Source organism: Perca fluviatilis, chromosome 3 (genome assembly GCF_010015445.1).
Source record: "Perca fluviatilis chromosome 3, GENO_Pfluv_1.0, whole genome shotgun sequence".
NCBI lineage: Eukaryota > Metazoa > Chordata > Actinopteri > Perciformes > Percidae > Perca > Perca fluviatilis.
The window spans coordinates 1,308,510-1,331,337 of NC_053114.1; the positions used below are offsets into that span (position 1 = coordinate 1,308,510).

The window sequence follows — 22,828 nt, forward strand, 5'->3', positions numbered from 1 at the left end:
ATGCCCATAAAAAACTATGCATAATATCTGTCTTGATGGCATCAATCAGAAATAATGTTGTTAGTTTGGTATATGAACATATTTTTTAAAAAGTGATGCTTTTTGGGGGCCCAATTTACCTTAACCCCTTGAGGTAAAATGGGCCACTATGTTCGCTAAAGCCAACATTGCATGGCATTTGTTCACTCACAAACACACATACACATGTGTTTGAGTGTGTGTGAGTGAGTTTGTGTGTAAGGGTGTGTGTTTGTGTTTGTATGTGTATGTACGTGCATACACACACACACACACACTCACTGACACCCCAACAGTAATAATGGTAGTATTTTATTTACAGTGAGTATGGCAAACGAGAAGGAAGCGAGAGGAGAGGAGAGAGGGAGAAGGAAAGAGAGAGGAAGTGAGAGGAGAAGGAAGGATGAGAGAGGAGACAAGCAGAGGAGACAGGAAGTGAGAGAACAGGTGAGGAGAAAGGAATGCAGAGGAAATGAGAGGAGACAGAACGAGAGAAAAGAGAGGAGGAGCAAGGACCAGAGAGGAAAGGATACAAAGATAAAACAGGGAGGGAAAGGAAGGCCAAACAACTACAATCTGTGGAAAGAGGAGAGGATGAAGGGTGCCTTAGATGAATACAGGGAGGGAGTGAAGAAAGGAATTACAGTGAGTGTGCACTTCTTATCACGAGCATGGGGTGTGCCGCGATCCACACTGCAAAGACGCATCAGCGGAAAGGTGACTGGCAGTGAACATGTGTCAGGGCGGAAGCCCTACCTTCCAGAGGAGGCGGAAAGGGAGCTTGCTGCCACCCTCAAGACATTGGCGCAGAGGGGGTTTCCCTTCACAAAGCGTGATGTCCAGCAAGTGGCCTTTGATTTTGCAGCCAACAACGACATATCTGGTTTCTCCCTGACAGCAGGAAGGGCCGGATATTACTGGTTTCAGAACTTTCTAAAGCGAAACCCAGAGCTTGGGATGCGCAAGCCAGAGGTCCTGTCTGCAGCACGGGCTGCTGGACTTAACAAAGAGGTGGTTAGCCAGTGGTTTAACCAGTATGAGAACCTTTTGGTCGAGCTGGGTATTGAGGGCACACCGTCACATATATGGAACTGTGACGAGTCTGGGCTTCAGGACCAGTTCAGTTCGACAAAGGTTGTTGGACAGGTTGGCCAGCCATGTGTGGAGGTGTGTGCCGGAGAGAAGGGGGAGACAACAACTTGTCTGGCAGCGTTCAATGCAGAAGGTACATACAGTCGAACAATAATTATTTTTAAGGGGAAGCGTGTTCGTTCTGAGTGGCTACAGGGATGCCCGGAGAACACCAGCGTAAGGTGTTCAGACAATGGCTGGATTACCTCTGACCTCTTTCTGGAATGGGGTCAAATGTTCATTCAGTCCCTCCCCAGGGATGACCCCAGGCCCCATCTTCTCCTCCTTGACGGCCACAGTAGCCACGTCTATAATCTGGAATTTATTAAGCTACTGAAAAGCAAGAATGTGCACATCATGTGCTACCCTCCCCACACAACCCATGCGCTGCAACCGGCGGACAAGGCCCTCTTCAAGAGTCTAAAGCACCACTGGGACCAGGAAGGGAGGAAGTGGACAAGGATGATGGCTGGGCAGAAGCTGTCAAGGATGGAGTTCTTTGCGGTGTTCAGCAGGGCTTGGGCAAAGGCTGCCACTATTGAAAATGCCCAGGCAGGGTTCCGGGGGACAGGGATGTTCCCTCTCAATAAAGATATTCTCCCTGAGACTACTTTTGCCCCCAGCAAGACCACCGAAAGAATGCTACCATCCACTCTACCATCCCCGCCCACAAGGCTGCAGTCTCTCCCACCCCCGCCCACTAGACCATGGTCGCCCCTGCTGACCTTGACCCACTCTGCCCGCCAGCCATCAGCCCTGCTCTCTGGACCTCAGCCCTCCCACCCGCCAGCCAGACGTCAGTCGCCTGCCGATCCGCCAGCCAGACCTCAGTCCTCTGCTTCCCTGACACCCCTGCTACCTCGGGAACCACTGCACTTTTTCCCAGAAGATGAGGTGGTGCTTGAAGAGGTTGTGTTGGAGGATGTACCGGAAGAAGATAATGACCTCTTCAATCAGTTCACACCACAGGAAGAAACCCACTCCCAGGATGAGGGACCTTCAACCTCCACAGTAAGTGATATTTTATACTACTTTTCAAACTTAGGCTACATGACATGTTACACATGCATGCTCACGCAAACATGCGCATGCACATTCATGCACGCACGCACGCACACACACATACATACACACAATTTAGTCCCTAATCATATAAAATGTACACCAAATAATTATTCTATTTCTTGCAATAATATAGGCTCTTTTTGTTATTTTCTTTCTGTTCAGTCTGTGAGATCGGTCACATTCAATGACTTGATCTCAATGCCGCAAAGGGAGAGGGCCATCAGAAAGAGAGTGAAGCCACCATCGTATAACCTAACAAGTGAGCAACACATTGAATATATTCAAACAAAAAAATCATCCAGCAAGCATCCAGCCAAGCAAGCCAGCTGGTACCCGGGCAGCAAGCAACCGAAAGGGAAAAAAAAGCAGGGCAAGAGAAGCAAATCACCTTGCAAAGTCTGCAACACCCACTATGGTGACCCAAATGACCCTAAGGCTACTGAGGAATGGTTAAAATGTGTTCCATGTTCTGCCTGGTTTCATGAGAGCTGTGGTGAAGACAATGGTATCTGTGCTGACGATGGTTTCATTTGCAAAGACTGTGTTTGAAAAGTTTTCACACAAACATATCAGTTAATAATTTGGAATGTGAATTTTTGTATTTTTGTGAATGCACATTTTGTTCTAAATGTGTTGTTCACACACACACACACACACACACACACACACACACACACACACACACACACACACACACACACACACACACACACACACACACACACACACACACACACACACACACACACCACTGACAGTTCACTGATCTATGCTGTTCCAAAATGGATTTTTTTAATTGCACATTTGAATATGTGGGTTTGCACCCAAAATGTTTTTTGAATGGCACATATGAATTTTTGTTTAATGCAGTTTAAATGTTATGTGGCTGTATAAGCAACTGTGTTTTAAAATTAAAATTGATGATAAATGACTATTTCCCTTTGGAGTTTGACTGGCCCATTTTACCTGAAGCTGTGGCCCATTTTACCTGAAACTGCTCATGCAACAAATGTTGGCAGAGCTGATGTTTCAAGAACTGTAGGGCCTAAATAATTATATTTTATTACATAATTTCAACACAAAATTATCAAAAACAGTCATTATTAATCATAAAAACACATGGAAAAGGCATATATGGTATTGTATTATTGTCCCAAACGATTTACCAAAAAGTGGCCCAATTTAGCTGATGTCACCCTATGGGTTTATTGTTGCAGTATTAATCTGCAAAGTAATATGAGAACACAACATTTTCATGGACAAGTTAATATGTGCTGTTGATTTTGTCAGTGTTCTGATGAAATGTTGCATTTCTTGTGGCAATGATTAAGCTGAAAGTCTGCACAGGTAAAATGATGATGTGGGAAAACACGTTGACGGAGAGGGGGAGGAACGGAGAGACTACACCTCCCTTGTGGTGCTTTGGTCTATGCATGGGAGGAGGAGCGTCAAAAAACTGCCTGAAGGACGCAGAGCTGCGGTTCGGAACCGGGCAGAGAAACTAAATCCAGTCGGTACCGGTCCTGGATGGAGATGTAACATCCCGGATGTGTGGAAACGGCGTCCTGTAGTTCTACGCTAGAAGCCGTCGTAGCCTACATATACATACGTAGCCTACGTATTTAAATGTGATGTAGCCGATACGCACTGGCTGGACAGGCGGTGAAGAGAGGTCGCTGACGGACTGTGCGTAATGCTGAGTGGACAGCAGTATTTCTCGCTGTATGTTCCAGCATAGACGGGCTACTGACAAGAGATTTGCACTTCTTCTGCAGTGCAGCTCGTCATTACAACCAGATGCTCTCCGACGGACCGGAGCCGTTCAGTTTCATGCCGTCCAAGCCGACCGGAGCCTGAGCCGAAGGATGCAGGTTAAAAATCAGATCTGCACCGAGCGGAGCAGCACCGACGACCCGGAGCAGGATGACAACCAGAAGAAGACCTCGTGTTTTTCCAACATAAAGATTTTCCTGGTGTCGGAATGTGCGCTCATGTTGGCACAGGGCACCGTGGGCGCCTATTTGGTGAGTTTCTACACAACAGTCAGCCACCATGGACACAATGTTGCTCTGAGTGGAACGTCGTATCCCAGAATATAACATGGGGTTAACGCAGCGCCCTTCATTCAAACACACCGGCACAGGCAGCCAGTGAGTAACGATGCGGTGCTTCCGCTGATACGGTTAATAATCACATTATTCTGATCACATAAGACTGTAATAATCACATCCTCCAGCAACCATGGGACGCGGTGCTTTCCCTGATTGATGTCTTGCTGCGTATTATCTATCAGGCCTATGCACCATCTGCATGACACAAAGCGCGTCACAGCGGCCGTAGGCTCCACGTTGTTGTTGGAGAATTTGATATGCGTATATATGGATGGTCTGCTTGAGAGCAGGTTACGAAACCATGGTCAGGAGGTCCAGTCAACCTGCCGGCTCTGCTACATTCTGCACCCGTATGTCTCAGTAATGCAGGGGGCCTTTGACACTGGAGGAGAGGCCTAGGAGATGACGTGATCAACACAACAGAAGCGACAATAGCTTAAATTGTATTTTCACAAAAGCCTCGCTTCAGTATCTGCTCATTAACACTGCATTCCCAATTTGTGCTGCATTGATATCTTTAGATTGATGTCAACATCATGAGAGCTAGGCTCTATTCAGCATCTATTGAATAGACGTTGATGGGTACAATGCGTTTAGGAGCCAAAAGAAAATAGAAATTATTATTTATTATTAGTATTAATAATAATGTTAATAATAATAATTATTATTATTATTTCATTAATAGTCACAGATGCAGAAGTGAAATTGAAGCATCTTCCCTAATAGTAAACCTATTAAAAACCCTGCACTAGAAATGATGTGATTAATCAATATTGAAGTCCAATGAGTGTAATAGCAGCTGTTTATGGTTTGGCCAAAGCCAACCACAGCAGTTGTTGATGGATTTGTGTGGTCTACCTACATTAGTTAGAGTTGGCCCAACCACTTACTGTAAATCTGTATAAATATGAAAGATGAAAATTGAATCAGTATTATCATTTGCCTGATCAAAGCCAAAGCCCCTGAAAGGTGTCAGCACAGTTCTGATACTATAAATAATTGCACATATGCAGTTTCAGTAGCTTCATTTTATTCTTCACGAGGGACAAGCTTTTGCTTGCTGGTTTGAATGAAAAAAAAAAACAATTGTATTGTAACAACATGAGATGATCTTAAGGATGAAGTCATGTACACCGCCATATTTCCCACTAGAGCTGTTGAAAATGCTTTGTTTAGAAAAATAACTTTCCAAAAAAAATTCTTTCATTATGTTTGGTTTTTGGTGAATACTGCAGCTTGGCAGAAACACAACTGAGTTGGTTTTAATGTGTTTTGCACCAGTCGCAAATTTGAAGTGCATTAGTGTTTACCTTGAAGACTGCAGTGGATCTTCCTCCTTAAACCAGCATCCCAAACCAAAAGTGCACCTTTAGCAAATCCTGCTGCGGCTAAAAGCACTGTAAAAGCACTGCTTATCCTCCACTGTATAAAATATTGTTTGTCATCATATTTTATTCTGTCTCTTTTTAATTCAGCCACTTTCTTGGTTCACATTGTGGGTTTATTCTCCCTTCTTTTTTTCAATAGCACATTGTTTTTTGCAAATATACTGTATTACAGTAAAACTTTGGAAGACAACAACGCGATCATCAACAAGATCATCACTGTCAGCACAGCAGCACCTGCATAGCAACTTTCTATGGCTTAGTCTATTCATCAAACTGAAATGGGCATGCTTTTTTTCATTTCAATGTTCTCTGAAGGTGCTGACAAACCAAGGAGATGGTCAGTCCAATTTTTTCCAAATTTGCAAAGTTTGCGAGTGAAGTAGAGGGACTGTAGGCACTGTGCTGCCGCTGGCTGATTCAGGCAAACACTGTTTTGTTGTATATATCAGAGCAAAGGTTTGAATATCCAGTTTCCCTTTTTGTATGATGAATATAATACAGGAGCCTGCTGGCATGAAGAGCAGAACGTACGTAGTAGTTGTCTGTCAGCTGTAGTGTTTGTGGTGTGTTTAAGTGCAACTTTTTGGCCAAGACACAGGCGACGTAAGGAGACTCCACAGTCGGCCTGCGCTGCAACTAGTTCTTTGCTGTGTGCCTGGTGCGTCAGCGCCTTAAAGATCTACAACAATTTGTATTGTCTGTCAACATTTGAGTGGATTGGATCGGCTGTTCTTCATCAGGAGCCGATATGAGGCCATACATAAATCTTGTAGGACCGCAAGAATAAATCTTCACCCCGTTGTTTAGACTCTGTGACCTCTAACCATCCAGCCAGTGGCATGTGCAGACTATTTTTTTTAATGGGGTGGCCCAGGTAGGGCACTGATACATGCAGGGGTGGCATAAAATATATGCAAATGCAAAAACATGTCTGTGATCATAAGTAAGATCGTAGTAAAGTGAAGTCATTTTTCAAGCAGAAATGCCAAACATTGCTTTGTTCCAACCTTTCAATTAGGATTCAAAGCTTTTCTTTGTTTCATGTGGTAGTACATTGAATATTTGTGTGGCTGATTGGTTGGTGGGGAAAAAAAGAATAGGAAGAAAGGAATTGTGACGTTTAAAAAAATAAACAATTTATCTGTTAATTGGCAGATACATTTTTTTATGAAAATAATAGTTGCAGCCCTTCTGGGTAATAAACAAGACAACAAGAAATAATCTGATTTTGCAATGGAGTTAGGTGTGAAATAAGAAACAGGACAAGCAATACAGAAAAACGATGAATGGATATTGTACATGATACATTTGATTTCACCTGCATAGTAATGGTTAAATTCTCCTTTTTATCTGGAATTGCTTTATAAAGTCTTGGAGCCTATACTGCACCTTTTGCTGTGGACGAATTAACTACCGAACCATTTATCGTCAGTTCTGTTGATGACATGGCCACTTCATCACTTATACACACCCAGAACACAGCTGGTACAATGTGTTTGTGTCCGTTTCATAATTAGTAATAGTTAATTTCACAACAGCTGCATGAGGTTTCTTGCCTAAAGCCACACACATGCACATATCCCTTTTTCCCAGGTGTGCATCAGGCTAGCCTCAGGGTTGTTTTGGGTGGAGGAGGAGTGGGGATGAAGATAGCAGCTCAGCTACTGTGTGTCATCAACAGGTTTGCTGTTGTTGGTTTGAGTGGCAGATGGCTGTTTCATGCTTGCGTTTAATACCCTGTCTTATTGTTTGACAAAAACATTTAAATAGAGCGCAACATACATAATATGTTATACTTCTGACAGGTTGGTACTAGGGCTGGGCGATATGGAGAAACTCAGATATTACAATATTCTTGACCAAATTCCTCAATGTCAATATTGCGACGATATTGTAGTGTTCAAAATTGGTGCTTTGACAAAATATCTTCACATTTAGATTTTAGATAAATAACAATCAATAATGTGGCTATAATGACTCAGTGGTGTAAGGCAAATAATAGTACAGCTAGAACAGTGTGGTAAGTTCAGAAAATGACATCACTTTACTGTAATTTAGCCTTTAACCTCAGAGCCCTACGGGATCGTCCACGACGTCACACGGCACCTCCGATTAATATTTAGATTATTTAATGAAACTTTTATCGATCTTCTTGCCGTTTTTTTCCAGCTAGAAGCTAAGAAGCTAGCCGTCATGGGGGTGTCTTTGTTGTCTTTGTAGCCTTTCCAAAAGGTTTTCTATCCAGCCTGGAACTTGTGCCTCTTTTCGGAGTTGTTCAGCAATAAATCCAAACGCTTACATCCAAGATTTATCCACTCGATGTCCGTAATTTATCAATTTTCCGTAATTTCTGCCGCTAGCTCTGTGCTACCGGCTGCTACAGTCTAGTATAAATCTCCCATGATGCTTTGCAAGACTGTTTTGACGTTTTTCAACCAATGGGAAGGCAGGTCCATCACACACGAGTATATAGTCGAAAAGAGAGTTCACTGCAGGAAATAGGAGCGAGAACAAAGAGTAAAGTGAAAAAGAGAGATAACTACGGTCTATGACCGTTCTACAGAGAAGAATGGCGTCACTGTTTAGATATTTGGGATACATTTGGGCCTTTTTTTGAAGAAATGTAAATAGTTTGTCATTTATATGAGTTATAATGTTCATTATGTTTATTTTTGCACTGGATGACTCCAAATATATAGGATTACTGTTTTAGACAACACAAATGCTTGCTGTGTGTGTGATATCAATACATTTGAACATTATTATTTTGATTATTGGCAAAAGCGTCTGGACTTCTTTTGAAAAATTGTATATATTTTGTCAACTATATAAGTTATAATGTTTATTTCTTCACAGTTTGACACCCAATACATATGGGAACTGATTTAGACAGGAGATTGGCTTAGCTTTTATTGTTCTGTGTGTGATATCAATAAATATTGATTTTCCGTTTTATTTATTTATTTGTTTTTAAGGTCATACAACCTTTTTTTACTTTCAATTGACCTCACTACAGCTCAAATATTCTAATAGCCCAGTTTTTCCTGTAAAAAATGATGTACATTGATTGACTATAGACAACAGGGTTGATGTTTTACAAGCTTTTTTAGAAAATAAAACCAGACGGAAAAGGAATTGTAAAAATGGCCTCAGGTTCCTGGACGTTAAAACCAGGAAAAGACTAAACTTACCATACAACGATATGATGATATCCAAAATCTAACGATACGTTAAAGTAAGTTAAAAATGAGACTACATAACGATATCTAGTCTCATATCACGATATTGATATGATATCAATATATTGCCCAGCCCTAGTTGGTACAGTAAATAATAGTGTAGAAACGTTACATTATTAATTGCTCAATATAAAATCAAGTGTATAAAGTTAAAGTTAGTTGGTTGGCGTGATGTCATTGGCGGTCCTGAATGGCTGCTAGTTGTTAGAACACTTGCTCTCTCTCTCTCTCTGCCAGGTAAGTGTTCTGACCACTCTGGAGAGACGCTTCAACCTCCAGAGTGCTGATGTGGGTGTCATTGCCAGCAGCTTCGAAATCGGCAACCTGGCCCTTATCCTGTTTGTCAGCTACTTTGGCGCCAAGGCCCACAGACCCAGACTGATTGGCTGCGGCGGGATTGTCATGGCGTTGGGGGCACTGCTGTCAGCCCTGCCGGAGTTCCTGACTCATCAGTATGAGTACGAGGCCGGGGACTCGTGGCACGCCGAGGACGGCAGGGACGTCTGCTCCAACACCACCAGGTCAGAAAACCGAGACTCTGGGTTTAAATGTGGCAACAGAGCCAACACCAACATGATGTACCTTCTGCTGATCGGAGCCCAGGTTCTGCTCGGCATCGGAGCCACACCGGTCCAGCCTCTGGGAGTGTCCTACATCGATGACCATGTCCACAGGAAGGACTCCTCGCTGTATATAGGTGAGTAGTGCTAAGCTACTGTAAAACTAAAGCATATCAGCTCGTTGTCAAGTGTGTTTATGGTAGTTATTGTTTAGAGGTGCTCAGTACATCAACGAACAGATCATACTGGATCACTGGTGTCACTGACTGATTCATCACTGTTGACTGAAAGCACTGTCAACCATGACATACAATATGTTCTATGGTTAAAAGCTTAGTCAAACACCTCCAAAGCCAATTATGATGTGATAAATAAATTATGGTTGCTGAGCGAATAACCTTTTCAACAAAATATAGGAAGGAAACAAGCAACATATTTAAATTAATTCAGAATCACAGACTACAAACCTAAGGTGACCATTTCTGAGACAAAATCCGGGGACATTTTCAGCTCAGAAGCATAAATACCTCCCAAACAGGTTTTTATCTTTGTAAACTTAAAACGAGAACACTGCCCCAGGGGCATCACTAGACCTAGAGCTGCACTGGGGCACCAGCCCCCCTAGGGGGGTCCATGGGCATGCTCCCCTGTAAGAAAATGTTGTCTATTTTAATGTTTAAATGCATCAATCTTGTGCACTTTGAAAAGAAATTCAGAGGTTAGACTTGATTATTCTTATCTATGGATGGAAATATTTGTGCTGTAGCCTGAAATATTTTGCACTTCAGAATTCTAACCATGCACACACACAGGTAGAATAGTTTGTTCTTCATATTTTTGCATTAATGTCACTAGGAAGCATACCAGTAGAAATATCTATTCATATTTGTAAGTGGGATTGTCTGGAATCTGGCACTATAATAACCATTATGGTGGGATACACTGGCTAAGCAATTTACAAAAATGTCTGTGCTGACATAAATAGTTTACATGAGAATACATTATAATTTTGGCCCAAAGTTGGAGACCATGTAGAAATTATGTTGCAATTTCAAAACCAGATTACTCAGAAGCCGCTTGTTGTACCGATGCATGTGTTGAGTGAAGAGTTTGTGAGATATTTCACAGAGAGCAATGGGTGTGCAGAGATTTATGCAGAATGCAAATATTAAACGAGATCGCTGCAGTCGGCAACGGAGAAACAAGCTACAATGTTAATAGGACAATTGTCCAGCTTGTATTTACTTTCATAAAAGTGCTCGTTTTGCCACTGACAGACTCAGATTATTATTCTAAGTGTCTGACAACATTATGGAAGGGATTTCTAAGGAGGTCGACCTTTCTGTTAAAGAGTAAGATCCTTTTTTAAAACATAAAAAAGTCCGTGAAATTGCATTTGCTAAACCCACCAGACTCCATGTAAGTAAACAGTGATTTTGGCATCGTAAAATATGGGCATTCTAGAACATCTCTGAGCTCTGAGCAGCGCTTGCTCTGGCTGTCTTGAGTCAGTGCAACCATTTGGTCGATGTTTTCTTTCTTTCATTCCAATTTCGGGTCTGTCAGTCACAGTGAAAACCAGGGACATTTCCGGGGACAGTCCCTGGAAACTGGGTCACCCTATACAAACCTTGCCTTGTTTTCACAACGTCATAAATGGTGACAGTCGCGAACTGATGCGCTTGAAGAAATAGTTCAGCATTTTGTGAGTAACGCTTAATGGCTTTTTTGCTGAGAGTACGATGAGGTGATTGAGACACTAAATATGATGCTTAGCTTACCTTAGCATAAAGACTAGAAGCAGAGTACAACAGCTAGCTCCAGCACGTGACTCTCCGTCGAAATACAACTTGTCATTTATTTTTACATTTACACTAATCGCCTGCTGGCATTATCTCCATATTTAGAGCATGAACTGTAAGTGGTATCTATCTTTTTACCTAACTCTCAGCTTGAAAGTAAATAAGCTTACTCCCCAAAATGGTAAACTATTTATTTATTGATGTATGTTTGGCCACTGACCTCGGCCTGAGGCACCCATGAGGCTTTTATTGAAATAAAATTTGGAATGTTCTCAAAGGCTGTTGAATATGACGCTGGGTGCAAATGCCAGTATACTCAGTGAAACCTGATGTTGGTCCTTCCACACCAGAAGATGAAGAGTACGGGTGCGGTGAAATAAATTATGTTGAAAATAATATTGATTGTGACATCCAAAACAACACAGGCTTTGGCTAAGCTAAAATTTACAACTAATAATCAATGAAGAATATTATTTAGACCCAGTCCTGGCAATAAAAAAAACAGAAAACAAAGATCCTTGATCCCTGAACTAAACAACTAGCATTTGGCTGACTCACATTCCAGTTAACTGGAAGTAATAAGAATCAAAGGCTAATGGCATAACAAAATCTGTACAATCACAATATCTATCAAAGTAAATGGGATGAATATATTCACCAAAATCTTATTGGACAGAATCCAAAATCTTATGTGACAGGTGCACATGTACGTAAAAGAGAAAGCAGGGGTTGGGAGCTAAGGCAGGTTTTAGGCTCTAGTTAATGTGCAGTGAGATGGATAGATACAAATGAAAGAGATACCAGAGTTACATCAGATGGTTTGAGATATCATGAGCGATGACTAGATTTTACTTTTACTTTACATCACAATGTGTACAACAATAAAACCGTTCCTACGATGCCATTTGCTGAAATGGTTTCGTGCTGGTCACAGAGGGCTAGATTTATCAAGCTGTTAGCGCCTGTTTCCAGGCGCTAATTGGTCGCAAAGACGGACGTAACCGATGCGGGCTATTTACAAACAGGGCGCACTTGGGTAAAATGGCAGATTGTCTGCCACATGAGCGAGAAGAGACAAGTTGCGCTTTCAATATGCGTTCGTGGGAGGGTCGTGGGGAAAGTGGGAGTTCCACCCAAAAAGGTGGGAGGATCAGAGCAAAGTGCCCCTAATTATATATTCCGTGGTATCGTCAGTAAGAGCGCGCCTCTATTCTGCGGGGGAAATTCTCCGCCTCTTAAAGCAGGTCTAAACCAGCCGCAGTCGAGTTTCCTCGTAGACCTTTGAACCTGGTGAAATGGCAACAGTAATTTGAGCAAGACGAAGACATAGGCGAGGCTGAAAATATTTTGAACACAAGAATCACACTTTGTCAGTGAACACAACATCATTTAGCGTTACAGATCAAGCAGCCGTGCAATATTAGAGTTACTGGAAGAAATCAAAGATGAAATTGAATCTCCCACTCAGCGTTCACATCCCATTCCAGCAGTTGTTTGTACATTACAAATATTGGCATCAGGATCATTTCAAACAGTCCTAGCATCAGCAGTGGGAATATCACAGTCTGCAATATCACAGAAAGACGCTGATTACCTGATGGGTGTCAGGGTTGATAAATACTACGCAAATTCGCTATTCGCTATTACCGAACTCGCATTAACAGACGCATCGCAAACTGCGCAAACTGCGCTAGTGTTAGTAAATTAGGCCCTGAGTGTAAATGTAATGGACTGTATTTATATAGCGCTTTTCTAGTCTTAACGACTACTCAAAGCGCTTTAACATAGTACAGGAACCATTCACCATTCACACACATTCATACACTGTGGCCAAGGCTGCCGTACAAGGTGCCACCTGCTCATCAGAGAAACACTCACACACATTTACACTCCGATGGCGCAGCATCGGGGGCAACTCAGGGTTCAGTGTCTTGCCCAAGGACACTTCGGCATGGAACTGCAGGGCCAGGGATCGAACCACCAACCTTCCGATTGGCAGACGACCTTTCTACCACTTAGCCACAGCCGCCCCCCGTGTAGAATGCTCAGAAGGCTGACAGGAGTATAAACTATGAAGGAAGAATTCCATTTCAATATAAGACATCGACCATTTGAAAACAATTTTAGACATACAACTCTTTATGTAACTACAATGTGCATTTTGTCTAGAAAATACATGTGAGAGTTGTATGCTGTTAGCTGCTGCTGCGCCAGCTGCTCATTGAATGAGGGTACATGATTATAACATTTTACAGCAACGTTCTTCTTAAGACCAATTATATTGTTATGAGGAGCAATGAGCAGGTATTAAAACCTGAACCTTTTAATCTAACAGGGAACGCTGACTGTTACCAGGGACTTAACCACAGAGCATGAAAACCAGAAAACTAATACATTTGCATAAAATATAACTTTACTTATTAATTCAAAAACTACCACTGCATGCAGTGGTAATAAGTAGCAGAAAGGTTGAAGTAATAATATTAGAAGTAGCAGTAATATTAGTATAAATAGTAGCTGTAGAAGGGAATCAGACCTGCGACCATTGGTTTCTCAAGCTATTCACTATAACTCTGATAGACTGCCATTATACATTTGAACACTTTAAACAATTATATAAAATCACTGAAACAGATTAGAATAAGGAAAGTAATAGCTTACATCTCCCGAGGAAGATGAACATTTTGATGTTTAAACGAACAGACAGCAAGAGGTCAGAAGTAGATAAATGCAAAAAACGGCTGAATATTAGTTGGTTAGTTATGTTTTATTTCTGTGTCATGCCAAACATTTTGGCCCATCCCACATGGGATTAAAAGACACCACAAATTTACTTATTTAACAAACATCTTCCTGTCGCATGTACAAATCATTCGGAGAAATACATGAATACAAATATATACATATACACATATGTATATACACGTACACACGTACCACACACAAACAACAAATTCTCATCTACACTTCAGCTCAATAAAGAGCTTTTTTCCTCTTCTCCCAAGCTTTATCTAGAAAATTGGCTAATTTATATGTTTCATATGTGAACAGCCATCTCAATCTTTGAGCATCATCCATATTTACCAAATCAATCTCTGCTTTTATCCTACAAAACAAAAAATCACGCTGTTCACAATAAAAAGGACAATAGAAAACAAAATGGAACTCATTTTCTATATCATTCAAACAACACATGGGACAGATCCGTTTTTCCTCTTCTACATTAACATATCGTCCTGTTTCAATAGTCAAAGGCAAAACACCAGATCTCACTTGAGCACATAAAGATCTTTGCCTTTTTGACAAATTATATACAACGTAATTCTCAGTGCCATATTCTGGTTTTATCATTACAAAAATACGCAATTTTGGCTTAGCCCATTTATCGTCGGCCCACTGCTTTTTGTCTTTAGCAAACACAGATTCTTTAAACAAACCTATATTCAGCTTTTCATTAATAAGAAACAAATCCCCAAAACCATAATTACAAAACAATTTGCATATGTCGTTAGACCAACGAAGAATGTGTTTATCCCAGAGAAATATTTTCCTTGTCAACCTATTTGCGTCCATATCTAATAGGCGATTCCATAACTGGGCCATACATATCTTCCAGCGAGCCTCACATGATTCCCATCCCATGTCTCCCACTATCGCCAATGTAGGGGTATATTTATGCACACCAAGAAAATATCTTATGGCACTATTTTGCACTAATTCACAATTAGATATATTCCTAAGTCCTCTAACACCCACAATATAATCAAGTATAGGGCAGACACAGGCTTGAAACAATTTAGAATAAGTTTGAAAACTTATGTCTTTCAGATTCTTGCTTTTACCAATAATTCCTCCCAAAGCTCTACGTGCTGAATCAGCAAGAACCTTAACACCATTTCTGAAATTCATATGTTCATCAATATAAAAACCCAGATATTTATAAAATAAATTATTTTTTTTTTTTTATTTTTAGTTAACAAGTTCACTTATGTTGCCCAATTTTTTTTTTTTTTTTTTTTTTTTTTTTTAAAATTATTATTACACCAATCATCAATATAGGAGAGCATCCGCTGCAGATTATCTTCAGATGGAGACAGTAGTACTAAATCATCCGCGTACAAAAGAATACTTATCATTTCATTTCCACATCTTATCCCACAATTCAATGCTTTAATTTCCTTTGCCAAATCATTTATATAAATTGCAAATAATGTGGGAGACAAAGCATCGCCCTGTTTTACCCCTGATGATACCCCAGTTTGTATGTTCATTCAATCTTACACATGCTATAGGCTTGTGATAAACCGACTTCAGTGCCATATAAAAATTTCCATTTACCCCATACTCTATAAGTTTATATGCCAACAGATCCCTATTGATCATATCAAAAGCTTTGTGAAAATCGATCTAGCTGTGGCCAGCTAGGGCTGGCTCTCACACTAATAATATTGACCCCAACTAAGCCTTCATGCCAGTGTCTCTGCTTCTGATGTGCTCCTTAATCACTGAATCCCTACCAGCCTTAAAGGTGTCTGAGGTGAAGGAAAAGTCTAAAAAGTTCCTCCTTGCAGGATTACTGTGGATTATTATCTTAAATCCAAGGAGTATATAATTAATGGATCTGTACTCTCTAAACTAACTGCTGTGGTGTTACCACAGTCGACTTGCCAGTTATCACTTATCGGTCCGTGTCCCGTTGCTCATGCCAGCTACTCAGATTTTCTTCTGTTAATGTTACACAAACCAGAAATGTAAGACACATAGATGGTTGATAGGAGGAGCTCCTTTACAATTAAGGATAACGTTCAATAATAAAAAACAACTGAATCTTTCATGATCTCATCAAGACATTGTGTGTGTGTGTGTGTGTGTGTGTGTGTGTGTGTGTGTGTGTGTGTGTGTGTGTGTGTGTGTGTGTGTGTGTGTGTGTGTGTGTGTGTGTGTGTGTGTGTGTGTGTGTGTGAGTATATCTTAAATAAACATACATTGATGTGTCTTGGTGTCATTGCGATGCACATGTTTGCTGATCTAATTTAAAAGAAATGCATTCTAGCTGTCCATGGGCAAGTGCACACAATTTCTTCTTGGTTAAAAAAAGAAGCTAGATACTCTATTACTTTATGTCATTAGTAGATTAGACATGTCCAGCAACGTGTGCAGTATTGACAGTTTTGTCCTGCTCAGATAATGAGTTTGGCCAGTGGATGGAAATATCCCTGGCTGTTAAACATGTTAGTTATGTGTGTTGGGATGCATGTGTCCATCAATACTTGATGCTCTTCCTTGCTGAATGGTGTAATTCACTATCATGTTGCTAAGTATCCAGTGGCTTATACTGTATGTGCCATGGGTATTACACAACAAAAGGACTGTTTTTTTAAGGTTAGAAAAGCAGTCTTGTGAACACAAGATTGCCAAAGTATAATTTGAGAGCCAATATTTCTTGTATTGTTGTAGTTGACGGGGAATTGTGGACCAGATCCTGTCCTTTCTCACCAAAGTGCCCTTGAGCAAAAGCACATTATTCCCAACTTCAGTAAGTGTTCAGTGGTCAACAGCAGAGGACTGCAGTTATACTTACAGCAGAAACCAAAAGGTTGACATAACCCACATCACAGCCTGTCTGCCAAAGTTGCCAAGGCAACAGTACAGAGACAGGCACTGAGGCTATGTGCCATTCCTGTTTGTCTCATCGCCCAGCGACCTGCTAGCACAGCTCCATGTAGGAGATGGAGAGAATGAGACAGAGACTCCCATTATTACAAAAATAAGAATATAAATGTAAAAAAGTTTTTTTTAATAATAGAATTGCAGCCAGTAATTACATCTGATAATGTGGAGTCTTTTCTTACAAAAGCTCTGGTTCCTCTGCGACTGTGAACGGACACAGCAAGTAATACCAGACTCCCAAAACTTGCAAATAACATTCAACGGCTGGTTACAAACAATTTATTTACAAAAATGATACAGCCAGTGGGAAAATGCACTGGTCAATCTAAAAAAGTTACCCTTTATTGTCCTCTTATTGGTATTGTATCTGTAATTATCGGTCATTGTTATCGAGCCTGAAATTCCATTTCTGTGCATCTCCTGTTATTGCGGTTCACACTCAATTGCTAATTTTACAGCTGGGTAAGACATTCCATTATTATATGATAATGTATACTAGTAAAATCATCATCACATTAAGGCTTAAAGAGCTGATGCATCAATATGTCAAAGCACAACTGTAGTTCATGTTATTCTGTAAGAGTCCTTGTGGATTCCTCAGTTTACCCTTAAAAAGTCTCCACCACTGATGCTGCAAATATGGGACCTGATTTTAATGCTTTCAACTTTTTTTTATTATTAATCATTTTATTATTATTAATAATAATAATAATAATACTTTTATTATTATTATTCAGTGGGGTTACCTTCCATCTTTTTCTTTTATCTTTCATTTCTTATCTTCTTTTAATCTTGTTTTGCTGTTGTCAGATGTCTGATGTTAGACATTATACTTGATATTTCTTTGCTATTTTAAAAAATTTAAAGGAATTCACTGTGCGCTAATCCTACATCACCCCTGTTACAATGTGAAAACCCATTAGTACTAAACATTTAACATCTCTAAAATTCCCTATTCCTTTTGTAAAATACATGTAACTAAAATAATAATAGAATAAAACATGTACATTACATAATTTGGGCAGCACATGGCTCAGTGGTTATCATTGATGCCTCATCAGAAAGTCCTGGGTTTGAATCTCCTCCATGCTTTCTGTGTGGAGTTTGCATGTTCTTCCTGTTTGTGTTTCTTCCAGTCTTCCAAAAACTTTCAGTTCAGATACATTTTAAGTTCAGTGGAAAATTAATTGCATTTTCTTTTTGATGAAGATCTGTTTTGTAAATTGCATGTCCTGCTTTCTTTTAAGAAAAAAAAATCTGGTATATTTAAATGAATGAGCGCTTAAAGGGGCTGGGATTGGGATTGCCTCCACAAATCCTGACGCTTTTTCTCGGCCCTCGGCATCTGAAGCCGACGCATAAGGCAAAACATGCACACACGGCTGGACCGGCTATCAACACAAAGAACAGAGAAGCTCGGATTACAACACACACAGAGGGAGAGTGACTTCATTTTCTGCTCAGGATGCCATTACTCCACTATATCTTTACATAGCAAATAGTTGTTTATTGCTATATTAATGTTCTGAATGTCGAGTACAGCCCCTTTAACATAAAGTACAGCCAAGGTTGATGGAAATTTGATTAGTTTTATTTTTACTTCCTCATAAACCAAGGTAGTGGACAAACTGAGATTTTCACCTCATGATGGCGCTAGATGAAAAGTAAATGGATTAGCAAAATTATTAAAATTCGTCCTGAGGGGAACATTTGAGACATACCCCTCAAAGCCACAAATATAAACCTGCTGGTGGTGCAAGAGATCACCAAAGTTTTTTTTTTTTTTTTTTTTTTTAATAAAATGTTTATTGGCTTTTGTTTGAACATCAAAAAAAAAAAAAAAAAAAGAATATATATATATATATATACACACTAAAAATACTGGGCTGAAAATAACCCAAATTGGGTTATTCCCAACCCAGTACCTGGTTCAATATAGGACAGAACACATGCTGGGTTGTTTTGACTTTTGAACTGGGTTGAAATTTTAACCCAGTATAAGGGTGCTTCGGCCTAACCAAAGCCTGGGTCATTCTGACACCAATGTTGGGTTAATGCAACTCATTACTGGGTCAGGCCCACCAGCCCAAATATTGGGTTAAATTGACCCCCTTGTTGGGTTGATATTTGACCCATTCATTTAGTTATTCTTTCATCTATGAAATTCCTATATATTCCTATATATTTATTAATAATAACAGACAATGCATACACTTCATTAATGTCACTGATTTTATTGAACAATATTTAATTTACTCATTTAAAGAGAAAAACTGGAATAACAATAACAAGTCCAATTCCCTTATCACATGAGCGTTTCCAAAGAAGAAATGCATGGGGCCACATTATCCCTACCTCATTTCAAAATGAGTATCAAATAACTGGACTAATACAAGCAACAATTATTAACAATTAATTTTCTCCTTATATTCCTCGTAAATATTAGAGAGAGAGAGAGAGAAAGAGAGACAGAGAGAGAGAATTCCCTTATGGCATGTGCATTTCCAAAAAACAAACGCATGGGGCCACATTACTACCACCCCCCCATTCTTTCTGGAGGAACTGCTAAGCAGAGAAACACTGCTTTGGGAAATTGATATCAAACACATGTAAACATTTGACACAAACATGTACAGCTTGGACAACGCTGTCGTGCTCCAGGGCCGGCCCACTGGGAACGGTGAATGCCTGAGAGCAGCAGTCCTCGCCTCCCAACACCAGGGTGCAGGGGTATGGCCTGGTCTGCTCTGCTGCCTGAAGGTACTCCACCATGTTGGCTCCGACCTGCAAATAATAATAATATTCCATAAGTACTTGAATGACAAAGACTCTGACCAGCTGACAGCTAATGTTTTCTAACAGATTTTACATTAAAAGGCCTGCATCACTAGATACAAGGGGCTGTGTGAGTCTAGGACTACTCACAGGCTTAAGATCGATGAAGGCCTTCATGGCGTCAGACACTGTAGTCCTCACGGTCTTTCGGCCCATCCTGAAGACTGCAGGTGGAATCAGGCTTGGCAGAACCATCAGGGCAATGTAGTCTTTGGAGCCTGTAAAGAAAGAAAATAGTTTGACATAAGTATTATCATAGTTTATTTATCTATTATCATAGAGTAGCTTATGGCTCGAATAATGCACAAATCCAAATATACAAATCTAAGGGTTATGTTGATGTTATAATTTCTACCTTGAGACAAAGACTCTGTCTCTGTCTGCACGTGGAGCTTCTACCCCTCCCACTGGGCCGCATGAACAAGCTTCTCGCTGAACCTCCTCCAGGTCAAAGATTTAGTCTGATGCCTCTTTATGAAGGACCTCGAAGTCCTGCGCAATCTGAGAGGGGGAGATTTAGAATAATTAATTAAATCATATATCATCAAAACAAAAATAATAAGATAAGTGAGAGAGAGAAAGATTGAGAAAAAGAGAGAAAGTGTGTGTGTGTGTGAGATTGAGAGCACATTTTGTAATAAGAAAATTACATTTAAAGGGGTGATAGAATGCAAAACCGATTTTACCCTGTCATAGTTGAATAACGACAGTTTGGTGGGTAAATAGGACATACATAGAAGCTCAAAATCCCACTGACACCCCTTTACTATGAAAATCTCATATTTTGAAACTGCCGCTGAAAACGGGCGAATCCCAACAAAGCTGAGTTGCTTGTGTAAGCGTCTCAAAATCCGGAACCTTAAGAGAACAGTCACGCCCCAACATTTACATAGGCTACACAACTGACCTGAGATCAGGTAGTCTTCCGAATCTAGGTCGCGCAGATCTCTGCTATTCCATTACAAAATTCACTTCTGAAACTTTTTTATGCGAGAAATCAACTATGTAAGGCTCAAATATGGGCCACTTTATGAAAATGGAAGGCTAATTGCAAATTTTGTCCGACTGTGTGTCGGAATTCAGCGCCGGTGCTGCCTGTGTTGTTGCCTCGTCGCCCGACCTGCCTTCCTTCACAGACCCCGGCCTGCTCTGAGGAACTTGGAGCTCCGTCACGACTGGCAGCCCACAGCACTCCATACCCGCGCAAAGTCACCGGTTTTTGGATAATGGACTACTAAACGCCGGTGCTCTGACAGAGCTCCAGGACCTGCAGCTCCCCTCTTCCTGCTAGCTAAATGCCCGGTGTGTGTGAGTGAGAGCGCGGTCAGCGAGCTTGTTACACCAGCAATCTGTTACCACAGGTTTCAGTTAATCTTTTAATGTGTGTAATTATAATGTGTTGAGTTATTTAAACAAACGATTGGGGAAATAAACGCCGCTTGTCCCTGAGTCTCATTGATAGAGCCTGTGGCTGGATTTAGCTCTATCAATGAGAGCTAGCTCCTCTTAGAATTCCTCTGAAATTCACAAATATTAACTTGAAATCGGACACCGTTGTTAGCTTTATAAGACCTTTAGGGAGATGTTGTATAAGTGGCGTGACGAAATTCAAACTGTAAATATACACAAATTTTGCGGAAAATGAAGCTAACTATCCGTGATTTGTAGCTAGCTACACATAGCTAGGATTGAAGGGACAGTCATAGCTAACGAAACCCCCACTATTCACAAAAATTCATTAACTTGAAATCGGACACCGTTGTTAGCTTTATAAGACATTTAGGGAGATGTTGTATAAGTGGCGTGACGAAATTCAAACTGTAAATATAAACAAATTACGCTGAAAATGAAGCTAACTATCCCTGATTTGTAGCTAGCTACACATAGCTAGGATTGAAGGGACAGTCATAGCTAACGAAACCCCCACTGTTCACAAAAAGTCATTAACTTGAAATCTGACACCGTTGTTAGCTTTATAAGACATTTAGGGAGATGTTGTGTAAGTGGCGTGATGAAATTCAAACTGTAAATATACTTTATTTATGCCGAAAATGAAGCTAACTATCCGTTATTTGTAGCTACACATAGCTAGCATGAAGGGACAGTCATAGATAACGAAACCCCTAATCTTCACAAAAATTCATTAACTTGAAATTGGACACCGTTGTTAGCTTTAAGACCTTTAGAGATATGTTGTATAAGTGGCGTGAAAAAATTCAAACTGTAAATATAGCTACTCTAGTTATGCCGGCAGCTGACAGCCAGCCTAGATTAACTGGAACTGTTGTAAGAGATTGCTGGTTTAACAAGCTCGCTGACCGTGCTATCACTCTCACACACGGGCCATTGAGCTAGCAGGAAGAAGGGAGCTGCAGGCCGGGGTCTGTGGAGGAAGGCAGGCCGGGCAGTGAGGCAGCAACACAGGCAGCACCGGCAGCTGAACTCCGACACACAGTCTTACCAAATTTGCAATAAGCCATCAATTTTCGTAAAACGTCCCATATTTGAGCTTTATATAGTTGATTTCTCGCCTAAAAAAGTCTCAGAAGTGAATTTTAATAACGTTATAGCCCGACAAACAATGTATAACTTTGCAGTGAGACCTGCTGTCGAGTCTCCCATGTGTTTCTATGTAGTTTGCTCAAACCAATCAGCACGTAGCTCATTCTGAATATTAATGAGCATACCATATTTGGAAGAAAAGCTCTTGTTCCAAATAGAGCCATATTCACAGGGTAGTTAAGGCCCTAATAAAATAGCATTCGGGCAGTTTTCAGCCCAACCAATGTTACATACCCCATTAGGAGACCTTAAGGAACAGTGTAAAATACCCTATATAATCATTCTATCACCCCTTTAATATGAGGGTAATTAGTGCCGATCTCAATGATGGAGGTAATATTCCTTTTTCAAATGCTTCATTAAACATTTCAAGAAAGTGTGGTAAAAGTTTCCCTGCAAACGTATTATAAATTTCCGTTGGGAGGCCATCAGGCCCAGGGGCTTTTC

General features: G+C 40.6%; 2 protein-coding genes across 2 annotated transcripts in view; both read left to right on the forward strand.

The window, feature by feature from the left end:
- Positions 1 to 312: 312 nt before the first annotated feature.
- Positions 313 to 3,251, forward strand: LOC120555491. Its single transcript, XM_039794192.1, has 2 exons — positions 313 to 2,160; positions 2,377 to 3,251. Exons 1-2 carry the CDS (start codon positions 346 to 348, stop codon positions 2,761 to 2,763), a joined length of 2,202 nt encoding a protein of 733 aa, XP_039650126.1. The 5' UTR covers positions 313 to 345; the 3' UTR covers positions 2,764 to 3,251.
- Positions 3,252 to 3,938: 687 nt separating this feature from the next.
- Positions 3,939 to 22,828, forward strand: part of LOC120556244 (solute carrier organic anion transporter family member 3A1-like) — a 52,279-nt gene continuing 33,389 nt past the window's right edge. Inside the window, exons 1-2 of the mRNA XM_039795697.1 lie at positions 3,939 to 4,238; positions 9,190 to 9,649. Of these exons, the coding sequence (XP_039651631.1) occupies positions 3,939 to 4,238; positions 9,190 to 9,649 (760 nt within the window). The remainder of the gene's footprint in view (positions 4,239 to 9,189; positions 9,650 to 22,828) is intronic.

Bases quoted from the DNA above. Each gene is read 5' to 3' on its own strand.
- LOC120555491 (XM_039794192.1), top strand. From the start codon at position 346: ATGGCAAACGAGAAGGAAGCGAGAGGAGAGGAGAGAGGGAGAAGGAAA. The intron at 2,161-2,376 runs GTAAGTGATATT...CTTTCTGTTCAG, and splicing joins AGGGACCTTCAACCTCCACA to TCTGTGAGATCGGTCACATT.